This window comes from Netta rufina, assembly GCF_964035555.1.
Source record: "Netta rufina genome assembly, chromosome: 3".
Classification (NCBI taxonomy): Eukaryota; Metazoa; Chordata; class Aves; order Anseriformes; family Anatidae; genus Netta; species Netta rufina.
In genome coordinates, this window is record NC_140125.1 from 93,665,703 (window position 1) to 93,681,790 (window position 16,088).

Consider the following 16,088-nt stretch of genomic DNA (forward strand, 5'->3'; position numbering starts at 1 on the left):
CAAAATTCAGAAGGATAAATATTGCTTCTGGTTACTAACAGAGGATTTTTCCCTTTAGAAGCTTCTCAATTATGAGGCTAAGAAACATCACTGAATAAAAGGCTACTGCCCCCTTCATTTGGTGTAAGATTCTTTTTATTTTAGTTGAATTGACTGTGAATCTATCTGCAGGGTACCCAAATGAAATTTTACTTTAAAATACATCCATAATTAAAATGAACAGTTATTAGTGTGTTGTTAGACTGAAATGACCTTCTGAAAAAGAAGAGGTTTTTCTACAGCAAAGTGCAAAATGCGATGTCCATACATAAGGTAATGTACTCAAAATAAAAAACAGAACACTGAGAAACAGGACAATAAACCTAATTTTTGGTTTACATAATGGAATGTTTTTCTTGTTTCTAACAGACTAGACAAAATGACCAGGGTATTTAAGGAAGGGTAAGAGCAGGAGATTTTAGTTTGTATTCAGGTTGTCTTTTTTTTTTTCTTTTTTTTTCTTTTTTTTTTCTGCCTTTTAGTTTCTGAAATGGATGGCAGTCAATTTACTGAAAGTCCCAATGGTACAAATTTCCCTCTACCTTTCTCCCCTTTCTTCACCCCCCCCAAAACTCGGAATGACTTAGCCATAAGACCAGTGTGGCATTGTACAACTTAGCCTGCTATATTCATTTAGTCTACATTTTCACACCTATGAAATCAAACACACACAGTATGTGAGAAAGTTTTATCATTTTAGAATCAAAATATCCCTTAAAATATTTACATTTTACAGTAAAAAGGATAGCAAAACACAAAGTAATGTACAAGCTTAGGTATTCAAGTTTTTGAAGCATGGAAAATGGTGGGAGAAATGAATCAACTACCACAAATCATATTTTCAAGAACTTAGGTTAAAAATGCTTTCTTATTAAAACAAGTGCAGTTTAAAGCAATAACATTCGAGCAGCTCAGCCTTCCAATTTCTGGTCACAGACTGCTTTAGATGCTTAGGAAATACTTGAAAAACCGATGAAATACACTTGAATTATTTTATTGTACTACTGAATAATTTAAAAAACTCTTCACATCGCCGAGCATATTATATTTTGTTGTAGAATGTGTGGACTCTGAGGCTTTGCTACAATCCATAAAAAGAGTGCAATTTAAAAAGAAGGTTATCGTATGAAATTCATCTTTAAAATTATCAGAGCATCTTAAAACAGAAGAGAGCACAAATTACCAAAGGCAGCGACTATATTGCAGACTTGACTAAAGCCAACTTTATCAGCTAAGAAAATTTCTAAGCCTTTATTGCATATTAATAAAAGAAATCTTTAAAATTTTGAATATACAGCAATGTAAAATCTTTAAAAATATTAAACTCCTACTTCTAGCGATAGTTGGTATAATGAAAAAAGGATGAGTATTGGTACATTGAATGGTACCAAAACACAGACTTGTTTCTGCAAAACACCAACACTGAATAAAAAAGATGGCACAATCCTAGCAGGCTTTTTTTCTTTTTATACAAAGTTTTACGACATTAATCTAACAGTTTATTTAAATAGGATTTTAAAAGACTGCCTGCATCTTTTTACCTTTTGCTTTTACTTCTGTCACTGTGGTCCCTATGTCTATCTCTGTTCTTATCGCTTTCTCGTTCTCTATGCTTCTCTTTACTTTTCTCCCTCTCCTTATCTTTATCTTGATCCTGCTCTTCCGCCTTAGGCTTTTCCGTCTTTTTTTCTGGATTTCTAGTCTCTCTGGGGCATTTTCCATCAGCACCCCTATCACTGTGTGGAAGCCGCAATTTTTCTTTGTCTCTATGTCCTTCCTCTCTACTCTTCCTCTCTCTCTCTTTTTCCTGGTTTCTGTCTCTGCGTCTATTTCTTTCAGAATCTTGCTCCCAGTATTTTTCATTGTTCCACTCTTTTTCTTGTCTTTCTTTCTTTTGGTGCTGAGAGTCACTATAAAATCTTTGTCTGTGTTGATCATTTTTTCCTCTACCGAACCCTCTCTCCAATTGCTGTTCTTGTCTGCCCCAAGGATCGCTATGACGTCTTTCTGGTCTCCTAGTGTCTTTACCCTGAAAAAAATTTTCTGGCCCCAAAAATCTGGATTGTTTGTGAGCCACTGGTAGCCCTTGTGCAATGGGTCCAGCATAGTGTGGTGGCTGACCTGATAAATGAGCTACAGGTGGCCATGGCATCATCGGATTTTGAGGAAAGCCAAAGCCTGGAGGAGGAAGAAGTGGAGGTGGTAAATGAGGAGGAAATCCAAACATAGGGTTGTTTTGTGGAGGGAAGTTATGAGGTGCAGGAGCCTGAAACTGAAATCCAGGTGGATTAGACTTAGGATGCTGAAAATTCTGTTGTGGAGGTCTAACAGATGAGAAGCTGCCAGGGCTTGGGACTTTGGAAATAAACTCAGAACGAGAAGAATTTTCAGTTTCAAAATGAGATGAAGTTGCTGCTGGTCCTCTTCTAAAAGAGTTCACTGTTTCAATGTTTTGCATCAGTGCATCTTCCTGTGACTGTTTGGTATCTTCTGCTTGTGATGCACATGCGTTATCTGCTTTTGTTGCAGTTGAACTGCACTGCATCTCATTTGTTTGTGCATCGCTTTGATACGGGTTTAATCCCATTTCTCCAGAAGTCTGTTTATTCTCTGGTTCCATTTGTTCATTTCCTGAAACATTCTGTCGGTCTTCATTTTTGCTAGCATCCCCTTCCTTGTTTTCTGAAGCACTAGTCTGCTGGCTTCGTCCAGCTGCCTGTCGAGGGTCTCTCTTAAGGTTAATAAATTGTGGTGATTTAGAGGTATTAGCAGTAGTACCTTCAGCAGAGCTTGCATTACCATTGTTCTCGGTTTTTTTTCCTGCACTTGATGAAGAAGAAAAGCTGGAATTTGTTGTCCTTCTAGTTTCCTGTGCAGTATTATCCTTGTCAGGCAATTGCCGCTTTGAATCATTTTCTTTACTTTCTTCAGTTTCTTTATTCTGTGACTGAGCAGATAAATTTGCTAAAAATGCTTCTGTGGAGACATCAGGAGGCTTTCCCTTTAGACTAAGTCCTATCAAAGTTCCAGCACTCCTTGCAGAACTTGAGGTCCCTACAACTGCTGCATCCCCAGGTGCGGTAGCATTAGTGGATTCTTGTGTATCATCCAAACTAGCCTTTGTCTCACTGACTTCAGTAGCTACTTCAGCAACATCCATGTTTTCTTCTTTTGAAGTTGTTTGTTCATTTAATAAAGGTATGTCTTCACTGGGACTCGTCTCTGGCTTACTTTGTTCATATGCCTGCCCTGTCGTACCCAACAGGCTTTGAAGAATATCATCCACTGGCAATGGTTTATTTGCTAGCTCCAGCGTGGAAGGCTGATTCTCCCACCCAACCAGGACTCCAGGAAGAAATCGGAGAGGCTTTGGTGGTTCATGTTTTGTACTTTCCACTAACGGTTCAATTACTGCTGAAAGATCATCTGTATTAGACTGTTGAGGTTTGTTTCTCTGCTTGTGTAGCACTGCTGTGAAGGAATTAAAAAAATCATTTTCCTCTTCGTCTTCTAGTACCAAGTCATTATGAGAGACCTCAGGTTTGTTTGGCTTGCTTTTCTTCTCTGGCGGCAAGCTACTCAAGGTACTTTCAGAAGCTTCGTCCACAAAACTACTAGTAACACTTGTAACAGCAGTAATCTGTCTCTTCATTTTCTGCCGAATTATCAATCCCAGTAATAAATTTGGTCGATGCAATTCAATCCCTGCACAAAATTGTAACAGCAAATTATCATCTACTTATATTTTGGTTAAGGCACTCATTTTTAACAAAAATAACCCAAAAACTTATATATTATGGAAATTATACACTTTATGACATTTGAGATTTCCATCATTAAGCAGAACTTATAATCAGAACTATTTCCAACATGAAAATTATGCCTTCAACCATAGCAAATTAAAATTGCTTTAAGTACTTTATCACCCAGTATACCTTCCAAATACAGAACACAAGACTGTTATAAAGGATGTCTAGTCATGTAAGAAAAAAAGTTAAACATCTAAGTGAGCTACAGTGACACCAAAGCACAAGAGTAAAAAAAAAAAAAAAAAAAAAGAAACAATATACCACTTGCAACAACGAAGTCTGGTAATCAATTTGTGTTGGATACATTTCCTCAAAGGTTTGACCAAGCCTGACTTTCCAAAATGCTTCCCTTATTCCAGAAGGGCACCATGTTTCAAGGTCTACTATTCTCTCTTCCATATGCATTTTGTTCTAATTTAGGTTGTTGCAAAGAAAATTATGACTTGTAGCTTATCCCCTCTTAAGTTTCATCCCCACCCATCTAAAATGAAATCATCTGCAATTTTTTTAATAACCAAAATAAATTGGCACAAAAGAACTCAAGAACTCAGGCTTAAGCAACAAATGACAAACATTTCAGGAGCTTTTTATTTCTTGCTGTTTTTAAACTTTATGTGTCTGTTTTGTTTGTTTTGTGGTTTTTTTTCCTTCCCTTTTTAAAATGTTTGGAACACTTCAAGTGAAAGCAAAAAAAAAAGGAGCGAGTATATTTCAAATAATGAAAAATACTATTTTTAAGTTACAGTATCAACTTGGTGCTCAGTAGGATTACTATCAAAGGTTACCTGTGTCACCGAATTTTCTGAGATAGCAACCACAAAGAAATCTGGGTTAGAGGAATTATGCAATAAAACATGAAACAAAATTATTCAGTTATTTTTTTCAGCAAAAGTACATTTAATTATCAGAATAGTCTTAAAATTGGAAATTAATGTCTTCTCAAGGAAGCAAATATGACGCTGGAAAAACCATGACATGTTTCAACAGAATAACTGTTATTTTTCAAAAAATCATTAACCATCTTTTAAAATTATTTTTTCTTTTCTGTTACAAGCTTATATAAATGAAAAACAGTAACAAACTTCCAAATTCCATGCTGTACTTACCGGGCCCATCAAAAGGCACAAGATGATGTGGGACTTTATCTGAGGAACCTAATGGGATGAGATACAAATCTTTCACTTGCTTCATGTTATTGGCAGCTACACCGTAACGTTTTCTGCTGCTGAAATATGCAAACAACAAAGCATAGGATATCTGATCCTCTTCAGTTACAGGCGTAAAGCGAACTACACAGATTTCCTGTTTAGAAAAAGAGAAAAAAAAGATACATATATATAAAATGTAATTTCAATTGTTCAATGGCTATTCTTCATTTAAAGGCATAGTTCAAAGAAGAAAACAAAGTGTCTCCCCAGAAATGCAGAGAACAGAGGAGGTAGAAGGAATAGAGACAAGGTCAAAAGTAATTAAAGCAAATGGAAAAAGCAAACAAAAAGCATTTAGAATTTAAATAAATAAATTACTCTATGACAAGCTAACTTTTATCAGCCTGCAAAATAACAAGCTTAAGTGGAAGCTGGCATGCTTCCCTAAATTATTCCCCTCCCTAATGCTTAACATTACTAGAAAGATTTGCCTTGTATTGTCTTTCATGGCTAAGCTATTAATTAATACTAAAGCAAGACCAGCATCTGAATCCCAAACTTACATCTAAAACCCAGCTCAGCAGTTGATGCTGGGGCTGATGCTGTTTAATGACTTAATGACCGGGAAGATGGAACAGGAGACTCTTTGCAAAACCAAGATGACACCTGATTAGGGACAGTGGCTGATGTGCCAAAAGGCAGGCTGCTCTTCAGAGGGACCTTAGCAGGTTGACCAGAACCTCATGAACATCAGCCAAGGCAAATGCAAAATCTTGCACCTTTAGAGGAGTATCCCTGGGAACCAGGACAGGCTAGGAAGCAGCATGGCGTAAAAGGATGTGTGGATCCTGGTGGGCAAGCTGAATATGAACCAGCAATACCACCCATGTTGCATAGAAAGCCAACTGTATACTGGGTGTCAGAAGCACAGCAGCCAGCAGGTCAAGGGAAACAATTGTTCCTTTCTATTCAGCACTTGTGAGATAGCAACTGGAGTACTGTGTCTAGTTTGGGGCTCTCCAGCAGAAGGACAACCTGCATGCACTGGTACAAGTCCAACTTGGGCCACTAAGGTGGTTTTACATATTGTAACAGTACAGAAACTAGAAAGTAACACTTAAGACATATGAAGTTGTGTATGTTGCAAAAGAATGTAAGTGTTCTTGAACAACACCTGACCAATTGAGGTTAGATAGAAAACAAATGCCAACAGCTGCCACCATTTAATGTAACCATGAGTTATCCATAAACTGTTATGTATTTTGCAAATGTCCCAGGAAGAAATGATGTCCAGGGTAAACAGAATGTAAGTTAAGCAAGCCTTCAATATGTAAGATTTCTTACCTTGGTCCCTGAAGCTTTGATTTTTTCTACATACTCCCAGACAGTGTGAGGAGATATCCTGCCACCTACTTGAATACTATCAGGTAAATCCTATGAGAAAGGACAACAGAAATCAGAATCCAACATATTTGTTTCATATATTCAAAACATAATTTTTATAGTTCTTAAATTCTAATTTTAAAAGTCAGTAGAAGTTCCAACATTAGAAAAAAGTAATTTACATTTAGATTTTGTATATTTGTATTAAGATTTTCAGTGCAAAATCAATTATTAGTAATAAATTAGTTATCATTCAACGCTGTTCATCTACATCTTCCAAAATCATTTATTTCAGTAACACTAACTGTAAACACAAGCTATCTTTAAAATTAAACTGTTATGCAAGCCCTACACCTATCAAAGAATACAAGCTTTCAAAATCTTAATCATGAGAAAAAAATGCAATCTACTTATAGATGCATATAAAAAAATTTGTTCTCAGATACTACTGAGTTCACTATTCACCAGTGACATAAACAGACTTCCAGAATAATTTCAGAACAACTTAGGAAAAAGTCATTTTGAAGTAGAGCAGAAGAGCTATGCAAAGTACATGGGCTAAAGGGTACTGCATGCCCTGCACTACACTAAAGATTTACAGCCAAGTAAAGATAAGCACATTAATAAAAGACTTAACGCCATTTAATTAGACAGCTGATGCTTCCTGTGTCACTGGTGAGAAGTAACACTTAGCCTTATATGAGATTTTGATCTTTATTTTATGCTGCAAAGACAACTGTTATAAGCAGTTGCATCCATTTCCTGCCTCAGATACTGAATACTACATACATATATAATTATTATAGTATAATTATTATTAATGTAATTATTATATATAATTATAGTATACGATAATAATAATTATTATTATATATTTATTTATACTTATATATAAATATATATAAAGGACAATTTAGTCTTACAGTGGAGATTACGAATACAACTGCCACCAGATTGGCAAAAACACAATTCCTGTTATGCAGGTTTTTACTGCAGAAAATGAGACTTCACGTAATGTTAAAAGAAACCACCAACAGTATCCATTTTTGGAAAAGAGGTGTCTGACTTGTTTATTGCTTTGAATTAAAAACTGATCATTCACTTTTCCACCTCTAATTCAGAAAACAGATGCCACTGAGATGATTATTTCAGTAGCAAATTTTGTCCTGCCTTTCCCTGTTAATTTGTAATATAGAAGATGCTCCATAATAAACTAGAAACGATTCAACCCTTATGAAGCCAGCTCTGGAAATTCTGCTATTCATCCTCAAGAAACGTGAGAACAAAACATCTTAAACATTTCAGGGATTCAGAGAATTTGAGTCCTGATGAACCGTGGGTCCACGTAGGGAGAAATACGTTACTTGTAAATACATATAAACCTTACCTATCCTATTTCCTCCCACAAGTACTTCAACTCAGTATAGCGATCATGCTTCACTGCCTTTCATCATTATACTATTATTAGTCTATGGTAAACAAGTCACTAAAGTTAATAAATTAATTGTTCGTTCTTTGCAAGAAATGTAAATACCTCTGTCAAATACTCAAAAGAGCCAGACACTGGATAAGCCTTAATAACAAACTTTGCCACAGAAGGCATGTTGATGAAACCCTTCCAGATGAAATTCAGGCGTGCCAGAAACAGACTTTCACACTCTACAGTACCAGGTGTTTCTGATCTGAAAAAAGACAGACAACACTTTGTTTAGAATGTGACATGTCAGATCACGTAAATAATCACCTTTCTTTGTAAAACAGGTTACCTATCATTAAGAATTTTATTTTTCAGTTAAGCATATTTGAGGGTCTACGAAAAGAGATAGGCAGACAATCTTATTTCTTTCCTTCTACAGGAGCAGATGTGTTACATGAAGGACCATCAGATAAGCAGCACGTTAGTTCACTATCATTTGAGCACACAGAAGTTAAGATCTTCCCCTGCACCAGGGGGGGAGATGACACTGAACTGCTGGCTTATCTTCACCTTGCTTTCCAAGCTCCTACTTCTGCTTGCAACACTGTCTACCCACCACTTGAGTATCTGCTTTCCCCTTGCTTGTCACTGGCCCACGGGCTAGCTGCTCTCACTCACGCATCACATCCACAAGCTCTGTGAGTACCTCTTCTGAATTCCAATATCATCACCTGCACAAGGCTTTTCCTCACACACACTTTAACAGAAAACAGTTGCAAGACATAAACTGAAAGACTTGAATAATTTCACAGAAGAGTGTTTTTCAACCTGGGGGTTTCCTCAGCAAAGACATTACAGCTAATTTTTTAAATTACAGACATATTTATTTTTTTTCCAAACTCGTACTTATTAAAACACTCTAGGCATGCTACTAGCAATGGTAAGCTAGCCACTCACTAGTAACAAGTGCTGTGCTGCAATAGTAACACAATAACTGGTGTTTCTTTCTGTCTACCCTAGAAATTACTTCTTTGTTTTTAGAATAGTTTGCTGAAGATTCAAAGTCCACTGTCCTTGGTGAAGGATTGCACTGCTCTGATAAAGGCTGAATTTCATTATGGACACTGGTCATTTCTAAATAACTGAGAGTCAATGATTTTCTAGAAACATCTCTTGTAAACCAGAAAATATAGCCTCATAAATTGCAATTTGCCTTTAGCAGAGAGAAGAGAGAGAGGGGGGAAGAAAATGAAGAGAGCTGACGGCAAACAGCAAAACCCATACTGACAGACTGGCTAAATTACAAGCCAAGGAAAGAAGGGGAGGGCAAGGACTAAAGAGAAAAAATTCTCCAACAGAAGGGGTCTACAAAACCCGTGTGTTCAAGAATAGCTACCACATTTTCATCTTAAAGAGAGTAAGACAACAGGTTTAGAAATTATTGCTGCTGCTTTTTGCCATTTGCTCTGTGGTTTTCTTCTAAATGTGGAAGAGTTATCAGCATCCCAAAATACACAGTCTGACATGGCTAGAAATACTGAAAGATAAAACTATTCTTCTTTCAGATGAAAATCCTTCCTACATTAACTCAACATTATAATGACTGTTCTCTAAGTATTACTCATACCAGACCTGACTGTAGCCTGGTGCATACCATAATGAAAACGCATAGTAAGCATGATATAAATAGTATTTCCTTACCTTACCACAAATTAAAAAAAAAACAAACAAACCACATTGGAACTGTGTAACAGGAAACAGTATATACTTTTTTTTTTTTTTTTTTAAAGAAACATAACATTGCTAACAACATAAGCAGCCACAACACAAAAGCATTCTGTAACATAGCAAAGCATAAAATAATCAGTAACTGCAAAGGGGCAAATGAAGAGTTGTTGCTTTGCTTCCAGACGGGGTACAAGAAGCATTTGTAAACAGTAACAAAATCTGCAAGGTAACAAGAGATGTAGGGCAGGCAGGAGAGACAAATGTGATGATGACAGAACAAAAACAATCTGGCACAACAAGCAAGGAAGATGCCTGGAAACACCAAGACTGTAAAAAACCAAACAAACAAAACACAGTGTTGGGAACAAATGAGATTTCTCCATCTTTCCCCTTTTGTTTTGGAGAGAGTACAGACAGCGCAGAACACCACTGCTGAGAAAACAGGTGAGAAGGATGGCATAACTTCAGTTTCAGCTTCTCACACTGAGATCTCTGGTCTTAACAACCCTAACAAAGACCATGGACATTAGTGCTAACTGTAAGGCAACAGATCCACCGTACTGAATACTCACAGTTCATTTGGGCAAGATTTTTAAGCGCTAGTTATTTTTTGGAGGTTTGTAACTAAGCTGGTTTATAATTTACATTGGTCTATCTAGAGCAACCTCAAAGTCCCTAACATTATATATACACAAACACACACACACACACACTTTGATTGCAGCACTGTAAATATTATGTCCCTTAATAGCACAATACAGTATGAAAGCTATACTCTGACCTTTTTAATAGAAACCCACATATATTTTTAGGTATCTTTGTACCAGAAAACATAAGGAGGTTTATTTTTCCCAGAAGGAAATATGAGAAGTCTGTAATCACAATATATGTAGCATTATTTATATAAATGAATAGCATTATGTACTCCAGCAAATAACCCCAATCCTAAGAAAAGGTGTACTACTTCCACTATACAAACAGGCTATGAAACGCCATCAAAAAATAATGTTAGTCATAATATGTTAATGATAGAAATAATGTGTTTCATTAAAAACACTGTTTTTTTCAGTTTATATTACTTTGGGAGAGGTGAGAATGATTTGGATAAGTCTTGTTTATCATCTTCCAATAATTCTGAAGCTAAAATACATGATGTTGAAGAAAGTGATTCTGCAATGCTCTCTGCTTCATTGTCTGATTGTTTCCGTGCAACTCCAACAGACACCTTCACTTTTTTTGCAGAAATATCATCAGTAGGTGGTGCCATTCGACCTGCAGAGAACGAAGTAAAATTTTGTTTGTTTTATTAAATAAACAAAGTGGACTTCCTCTGTAGACAAGGAAGATGAACCAAAAATACAATATAGCCATTGCAGTGTGATATGATAAATGTATTATTTGCCCCATCCCTCATACACTCATAACAAGGATTTTCCTCTTTGCCTTGGTGCATGATGCATTTAAATAAATGTGCTTCTCAAAATTACCTATACAGATTTTGCAGTTAAGATCGAAGAGATGATTTTTGTGTTGACTTGTGGTGTCTGGAGTTGCAGATTCATTTCCTTCTTTATCTTTGTCAGCTTCCTCTGACTTCTCAAACATCTTTGTCATATTAGGTTCCTAAGGAAAGTCAAAACATTTCAGTTAGCTTTTTTCTTCTGTTAATTTTCCTAATATTTCTGTTTATATTCCTTCACTTTATTTATGGTGTTTTCTTCCCTTCAGACAAAATTTTCTCTTCAGGTCTATAACCTAGAAGTTATCAAGTCTCTGTTACCCAAGAGACTATCAAAAAATCTAGAAATGCATAAAAATTTTGCATAGTTATTCCTATATATATATATTTCTTCACAAAAGATTCAGAGTATTTTCTACTGTTTTTTGAATTCATCATCTGATCATGGACACAACGTGGGAAAAAAAACACCAGTCAGTAGCGTTGAAAGAAAAATTAAACTCAAAACAGACCTAATGTAGTCACAGATCTTGATACACAGCATATTCGGTTCATGGATAAAATGGTTGTAAAGTGTTCTGTTAATGGTTTTGTTTTCTACCTGAATTTCCATAACTTCTTGTTCTTTCATTGGTGTTTCACTTTCAATTTCTATTTCTCCTTTGTGAGTGATTTTTGTGATAGGTCTTCTTTCAACTTCCCTCTGTTCCTTCTCAATCATTTCAATTGTCTGTAAAAACAGGAGGCTATGTATGTGTGTACGTTCATATAAAAACAACTTGGAAATTAGTAAATGTAACAACAGCAATCAGAAAACTCTATGGGTATACAATATATTCTTATTTTGCAAGTGTCAGTCAGTTTCATAAAGCAAAACCACAAGTAAGAGGTCTAAAGAAAAATGCATTAACTCTTTCCCCATAATAATAAAGAAGATGTAGGGCACAAATACCTACAGATCTACATAATTTTCCAAGAGCTTGATTTTGAGTACATAAACATTCTACCTCAATAAAAACATTTAAACGTACTCTTAATGCATATGCTAATTCTGATCAGGACTGCTACTTTGCTCCATCACAAAGAAGAAAACATACACCACTATTTCTAAAACTGCTTCTTAAATCAATTTCTTAGAACATCTTTACTACTTAAATCAGGAACAGTTTGTGTTGGCTGTCCCCAACAGTTTAAACCTGATTTGATTAAGGAACAAAGATTCTATGATTACTTCAGCTGTCTGACAAGTACTTAGTCACTTTTGAACACACTAGAAAATTTTGGAAAAAAAAGCACTGTAAGTGACAATCTTAAAGTCTTTCCTTAAACAGGAAAATGAAAAATACAATCAGATGAAACAATCATTGTTATTTATTTTACATGTTGCATTATGTTTCTGTGTAATATTGGAAAACTTCTAGAAATATTTAGAACCCTTCAGTAATTTTAAGCAGAATATATTTTTGTTTTGAAGTTGTCCCTCATAGCAGTGCAGTATTGTGTTGTATCACCTATTTTCAGTATTTTACTGTTGTTTAGAAAAATAAAACACATGTAACAAGCATGTAATGTAAAAGATAAGCATTAGACAGAAAATATGGGCTTTGAGAAAGGAAAAATATGAATAAATAATGTCACAAGGCAAATCAGTCTCTAAAATAGCATTTCACTGTACTGAAGTAGGTATCACTAAACATTCTTTCACTCTTACCACACAGAATTCGAGGTCATGGATTTCCACCTATTGTACAGAAAAGTACCTATTCATTTATAGCCAAACACAAAATGTATCCCAATTAACATGATCCAAATTTTGTGCCTTTCAGTCCCATGCAGTAGCTTATAAATATCAAAGATCCTGTCAACGCAAATCAAGATTTTGTAAACTCTAAAACTTGATGCTCTAAAACAAGCATTTTTAAGTAGCCACAGTTAACTATCACTGGCTAACCATCATCAGTTTAACTGACCATTAAAAAGAGTACTATTTAAGAAAAAGGCATCTTCTATAAAAATAACACAGCTCTTTATATTCCTGCTTCACCTTTTAAACTATCAGCACAGCTACAATATATCATGACTTCCATGTTTTGAGAAAAGTAATAGCCAAAGTAACCTAATAAACTTCCTATACCTTATGTTATTATTTATTTCCTTCAGATGACTTTTCAGACTGGCAGGTCAAATTTCCAGCTTCAGATTTACTTCTTGGTGGATGAAATGTCATGCACCATCAATATATGAATTATAAAGACCCATTAGGTTTCACTCATCTCAAGAGATTTCTCTACCGCTTTAAAAAAAGCCTGGTTTCTATAAAACCCCAGCTGGAGCTTTAAAATCTTATTGGAAATAAGGATAGACACAAAAGCCTGGACTCATGAGACAGAAAAAATGGAAAAGAAGAGCAGCAAGAAAGCTGCATGGCATAGGAAAATGCACTGTTTCCCCCTCCAGTGAATTTACTACTTCTTTCACTTCTGTCCTAATATTTCTTTTGGGTTTTGAATACTGCGTATTCAAATTATAGAGGTCCTACTGATTAGTTAGAGTTGCTTTGCTTAACATGCATTTTGTTCTTCCTGAATACACTTAACCTGAAAACAGAATTTAAATATGTTTAGGCATCCAACTAAACAACATAAATTGATAAATCTCACGTGTCTGTTTTCTCTTAGTCTCCAAGCAGCCAGTTCTTTGGAAGCCAGTTCTTCTGGGCTCATTTTTATTAGATGGTCTGGAGTAACCTCTCCTTTCAGTACTTTTTTGAACAGTATCTAGAAGAAAAAAATAATTAACTATTGCTGAGACAAAACAGCTCCTAATAGGAAACACAGTAGAGAAGCAACATACAATACACTCCATACAGCTATATATATTGTTTGTAATTATTTCTCACTATCAGAAGCACTACTAGATTTAGATTTTTTATGATACAAACCTTAATTTCAGAGCTCCCTGTTTGTTCTACATCAATATATATTCTTAATGACCAGCTGCACAGTCAACCATTGTTCCAAAAAGAGAAAGCAAATTTATGCCCACTGCAGCAGTAATTGAGACTTTTTGTAATATTAAAGAGGATGTCTATACTTCTTGACTGACGTAAATGAATCCTTGTTGGGGGGATGCCATATAATTTGGGGGTATGCACAAACAAGGCAAGTTAGTAAAAAAATTATTCTGCTTATACAACTTACAGTTGGTTATCATCAATATAGAGAGATTACTATAGGGAGAAACTAGACAAGGCAACTTGATCAGAACAAAGAAGAAAGAATCAGAGCAATTGATAAGTCAAAAAGACAGAAGTTGAAGAGGCAATAATAATGAGCTCAAAAAATGCAGAAAACATGAGTGAAGACTAAGTGAGAAATTTGGGTATGAAAACAACAGTGAGACAAGCTACAAGACACAAACAAAAAAAGAAAATTATGGGAAAAAATACGCATCAGTAGTAATTACAAAAATATTGACAAAACAATATATTCACTACACTTTGAAATCCCACTACTTAGTGCACAGGGAGGAAAGAGATGAAGAATTAATGATGGAGAAAAAAACAGAGCATTGAATATGCCAGAAGACAAATAATAAAGATAAAAAACATACAAAAAAGTAATGAACAGGTTTAATTGTGAAAGAACTAATAATGTACCCACACAGAAAACTTTTTCTTTAACCTACAGCAAATAAAGGATTTCTGCAAACCATAGTAAACAAGTAATACATACATTATTTTTTGGATCTTTTAGGTTGAACATTAAACTTCTGTATTTGTTCTTATATTTTGAGTCAGTGTCCCGAAAAAAAGAAAACAGTTCTCTTTCGATTCTTGTGGCAACTTTTGCTGCTCTCTCCTCAGGAATCTTTAAACTGGAGTCTGTCAACCTGTGAGAAAACACAAGTACAAAAATTACCAAATACTTCCAAATAATTAATTTCTTATCTTGTCTTCTGAAGGAATTGTAAACAAAAATTAATAATTTCATTTAATACATATATTTATACCTTTTCATCAAAATTTCCTTAAGAGATTGCTTAACACTTTGTCTTATCTGATCAGCAGAAGGTTTGGAAGCTGGCACAGCTGGTACGTGTGTTGCACTGATTGATCCTTTCTCATTTTTCTTTTTCTTAATTTCTTGTTTCTCATGAACACCTATCAAAATACAGAGTTAAAAACTGTAAGTGACACAGCCACTTAAATAAACAATTACCATTGCTGGATATCATGAGCTTTTATTTTTGGAAGTATTAGAACAAGGCTAGAGGAGGGCCACAAAGATGATCAGAGGGTTGTAATACCTCCCCTACGAAGAGGGGCTGAGGGAGTTGGGCTCATTCAGATTGGAGAACAAAAGGTCTGGGGAGACTTTAGAGAGGCCTTCCAGTAGCTAAAGGGGACCTACAGGAAAGCTGGGGAGGGACTCTTTGTCAGGGGGTGCAAAAATAGGACAAGGGGGAATGGCTTTAAACTAGAAAAGAGTGGGTTTAGATTAGATATTAGGAAGACTTTTTTCCTATGAGGGTGGTGAGGCACTGGCACAGGTTGCCCAGAGAAGCTGTGGTGCCCCATCCCTGGAGGTGTTCAAGGCCAGGCTGGATGGGGCTTTGGGCAACCTGGTCTGGTGGGAGGTGTCCGTGCCCATGGTGGGGGAGGTAGAATCAGATTGTCTTTAAGGTCCTTTCCAGCCCAAGCCATTCTGTGATTCTATGTTTAAAACTGATCTTTAGATTAACTACTATTCTGAATTCATCGTGACAGCATTTTGCCACCTCCTAATTTAATTAACATATTTTAGAATAATTCAATGATATCATGGATACCAGACTCATTTAAACTCCTGCAATCTGCAGTTAGAAAGGATGTCAGCTATTTTGTGACTCAGAATTCCAAACAGCAAAGTGTTTGAAGTTTAAAAGATGCCATTACATTTAACCCCAACATTTTCCACTGTTTTCTTCCACAGTTTTTCTAGGATGTCAACATTGGCAAAAGACTAGAAAAGTGGATTTTTTTAAGACATGAATTCAAAACTTGAGTTTAGGATTTAAAGACACAGTTCTCAGACAGAATCGCTCTAGCATTGCTGCTGAGATTT

The 16,088-nt window shown here is 35.6% G+C and overlaps 1 protein-coding gene across 7 annotated transcripts in view; it reads right to left on the reverse strand.

Annotated features, from left to right (window-relative positions):
* Positions 1 to 473: 473 nt before the first annotated feature.
* PHF3 (PHD finger protein 3) overlaps positions 474 to 16,088 on the reverse strand; it is a 48,684-nt gene continuing 33,069 nt past the window's right edge. For all 7 annotated transcript variants that reach the window (XM_084285142.1, XM_084285141.1, XM_084285139.1 and 4 more), the window contains 10 exons: positions 14,995 to 15,145; positions 14,718 to 14,874; positions 13,644 to 13,760; positions 11,585 to 11,713; positions 11,012 to 11,147; positions 10,604 to 10,796; positions 7,914 to 8,061; positions 6,341 to 6,430; positions 4,955 to 5,150; positions 474 to 3,744 (listed from right to left, as the gene is read on the reverse strand). In XM_084285142.1, coding sequence (XP_084141268.1) covers positions 1,577 to 3,744; positions 4,955 to 5,150; positions 6,341 to 6,430; positions 7,914 to 8,061; positions 10,604 to 10,796; positions 11,012 to 11,147; positions 11,585 to 11,713; positions 13,644 to 13,760; positions 14,718 to 14,874; positions 14,995 to 15,145 — 3,485 coding nt within the window. In that variant the 3' untranslated portion in view covers positions 474 to 1,576. The remainder of the gene's footprint in view (positions 3,745 to 4,954; positions 5,151 to 6,340; positions 6,431 to 7,913; positions 8,062 to 10,603; positions 10,797 to 11,011; positions 11,148 to 11,584; positions 11,714 to 13,643; positions 13,761 to 14,717; positions 14,875 to 14,994; positions 15,146 to 16,088) is intronic.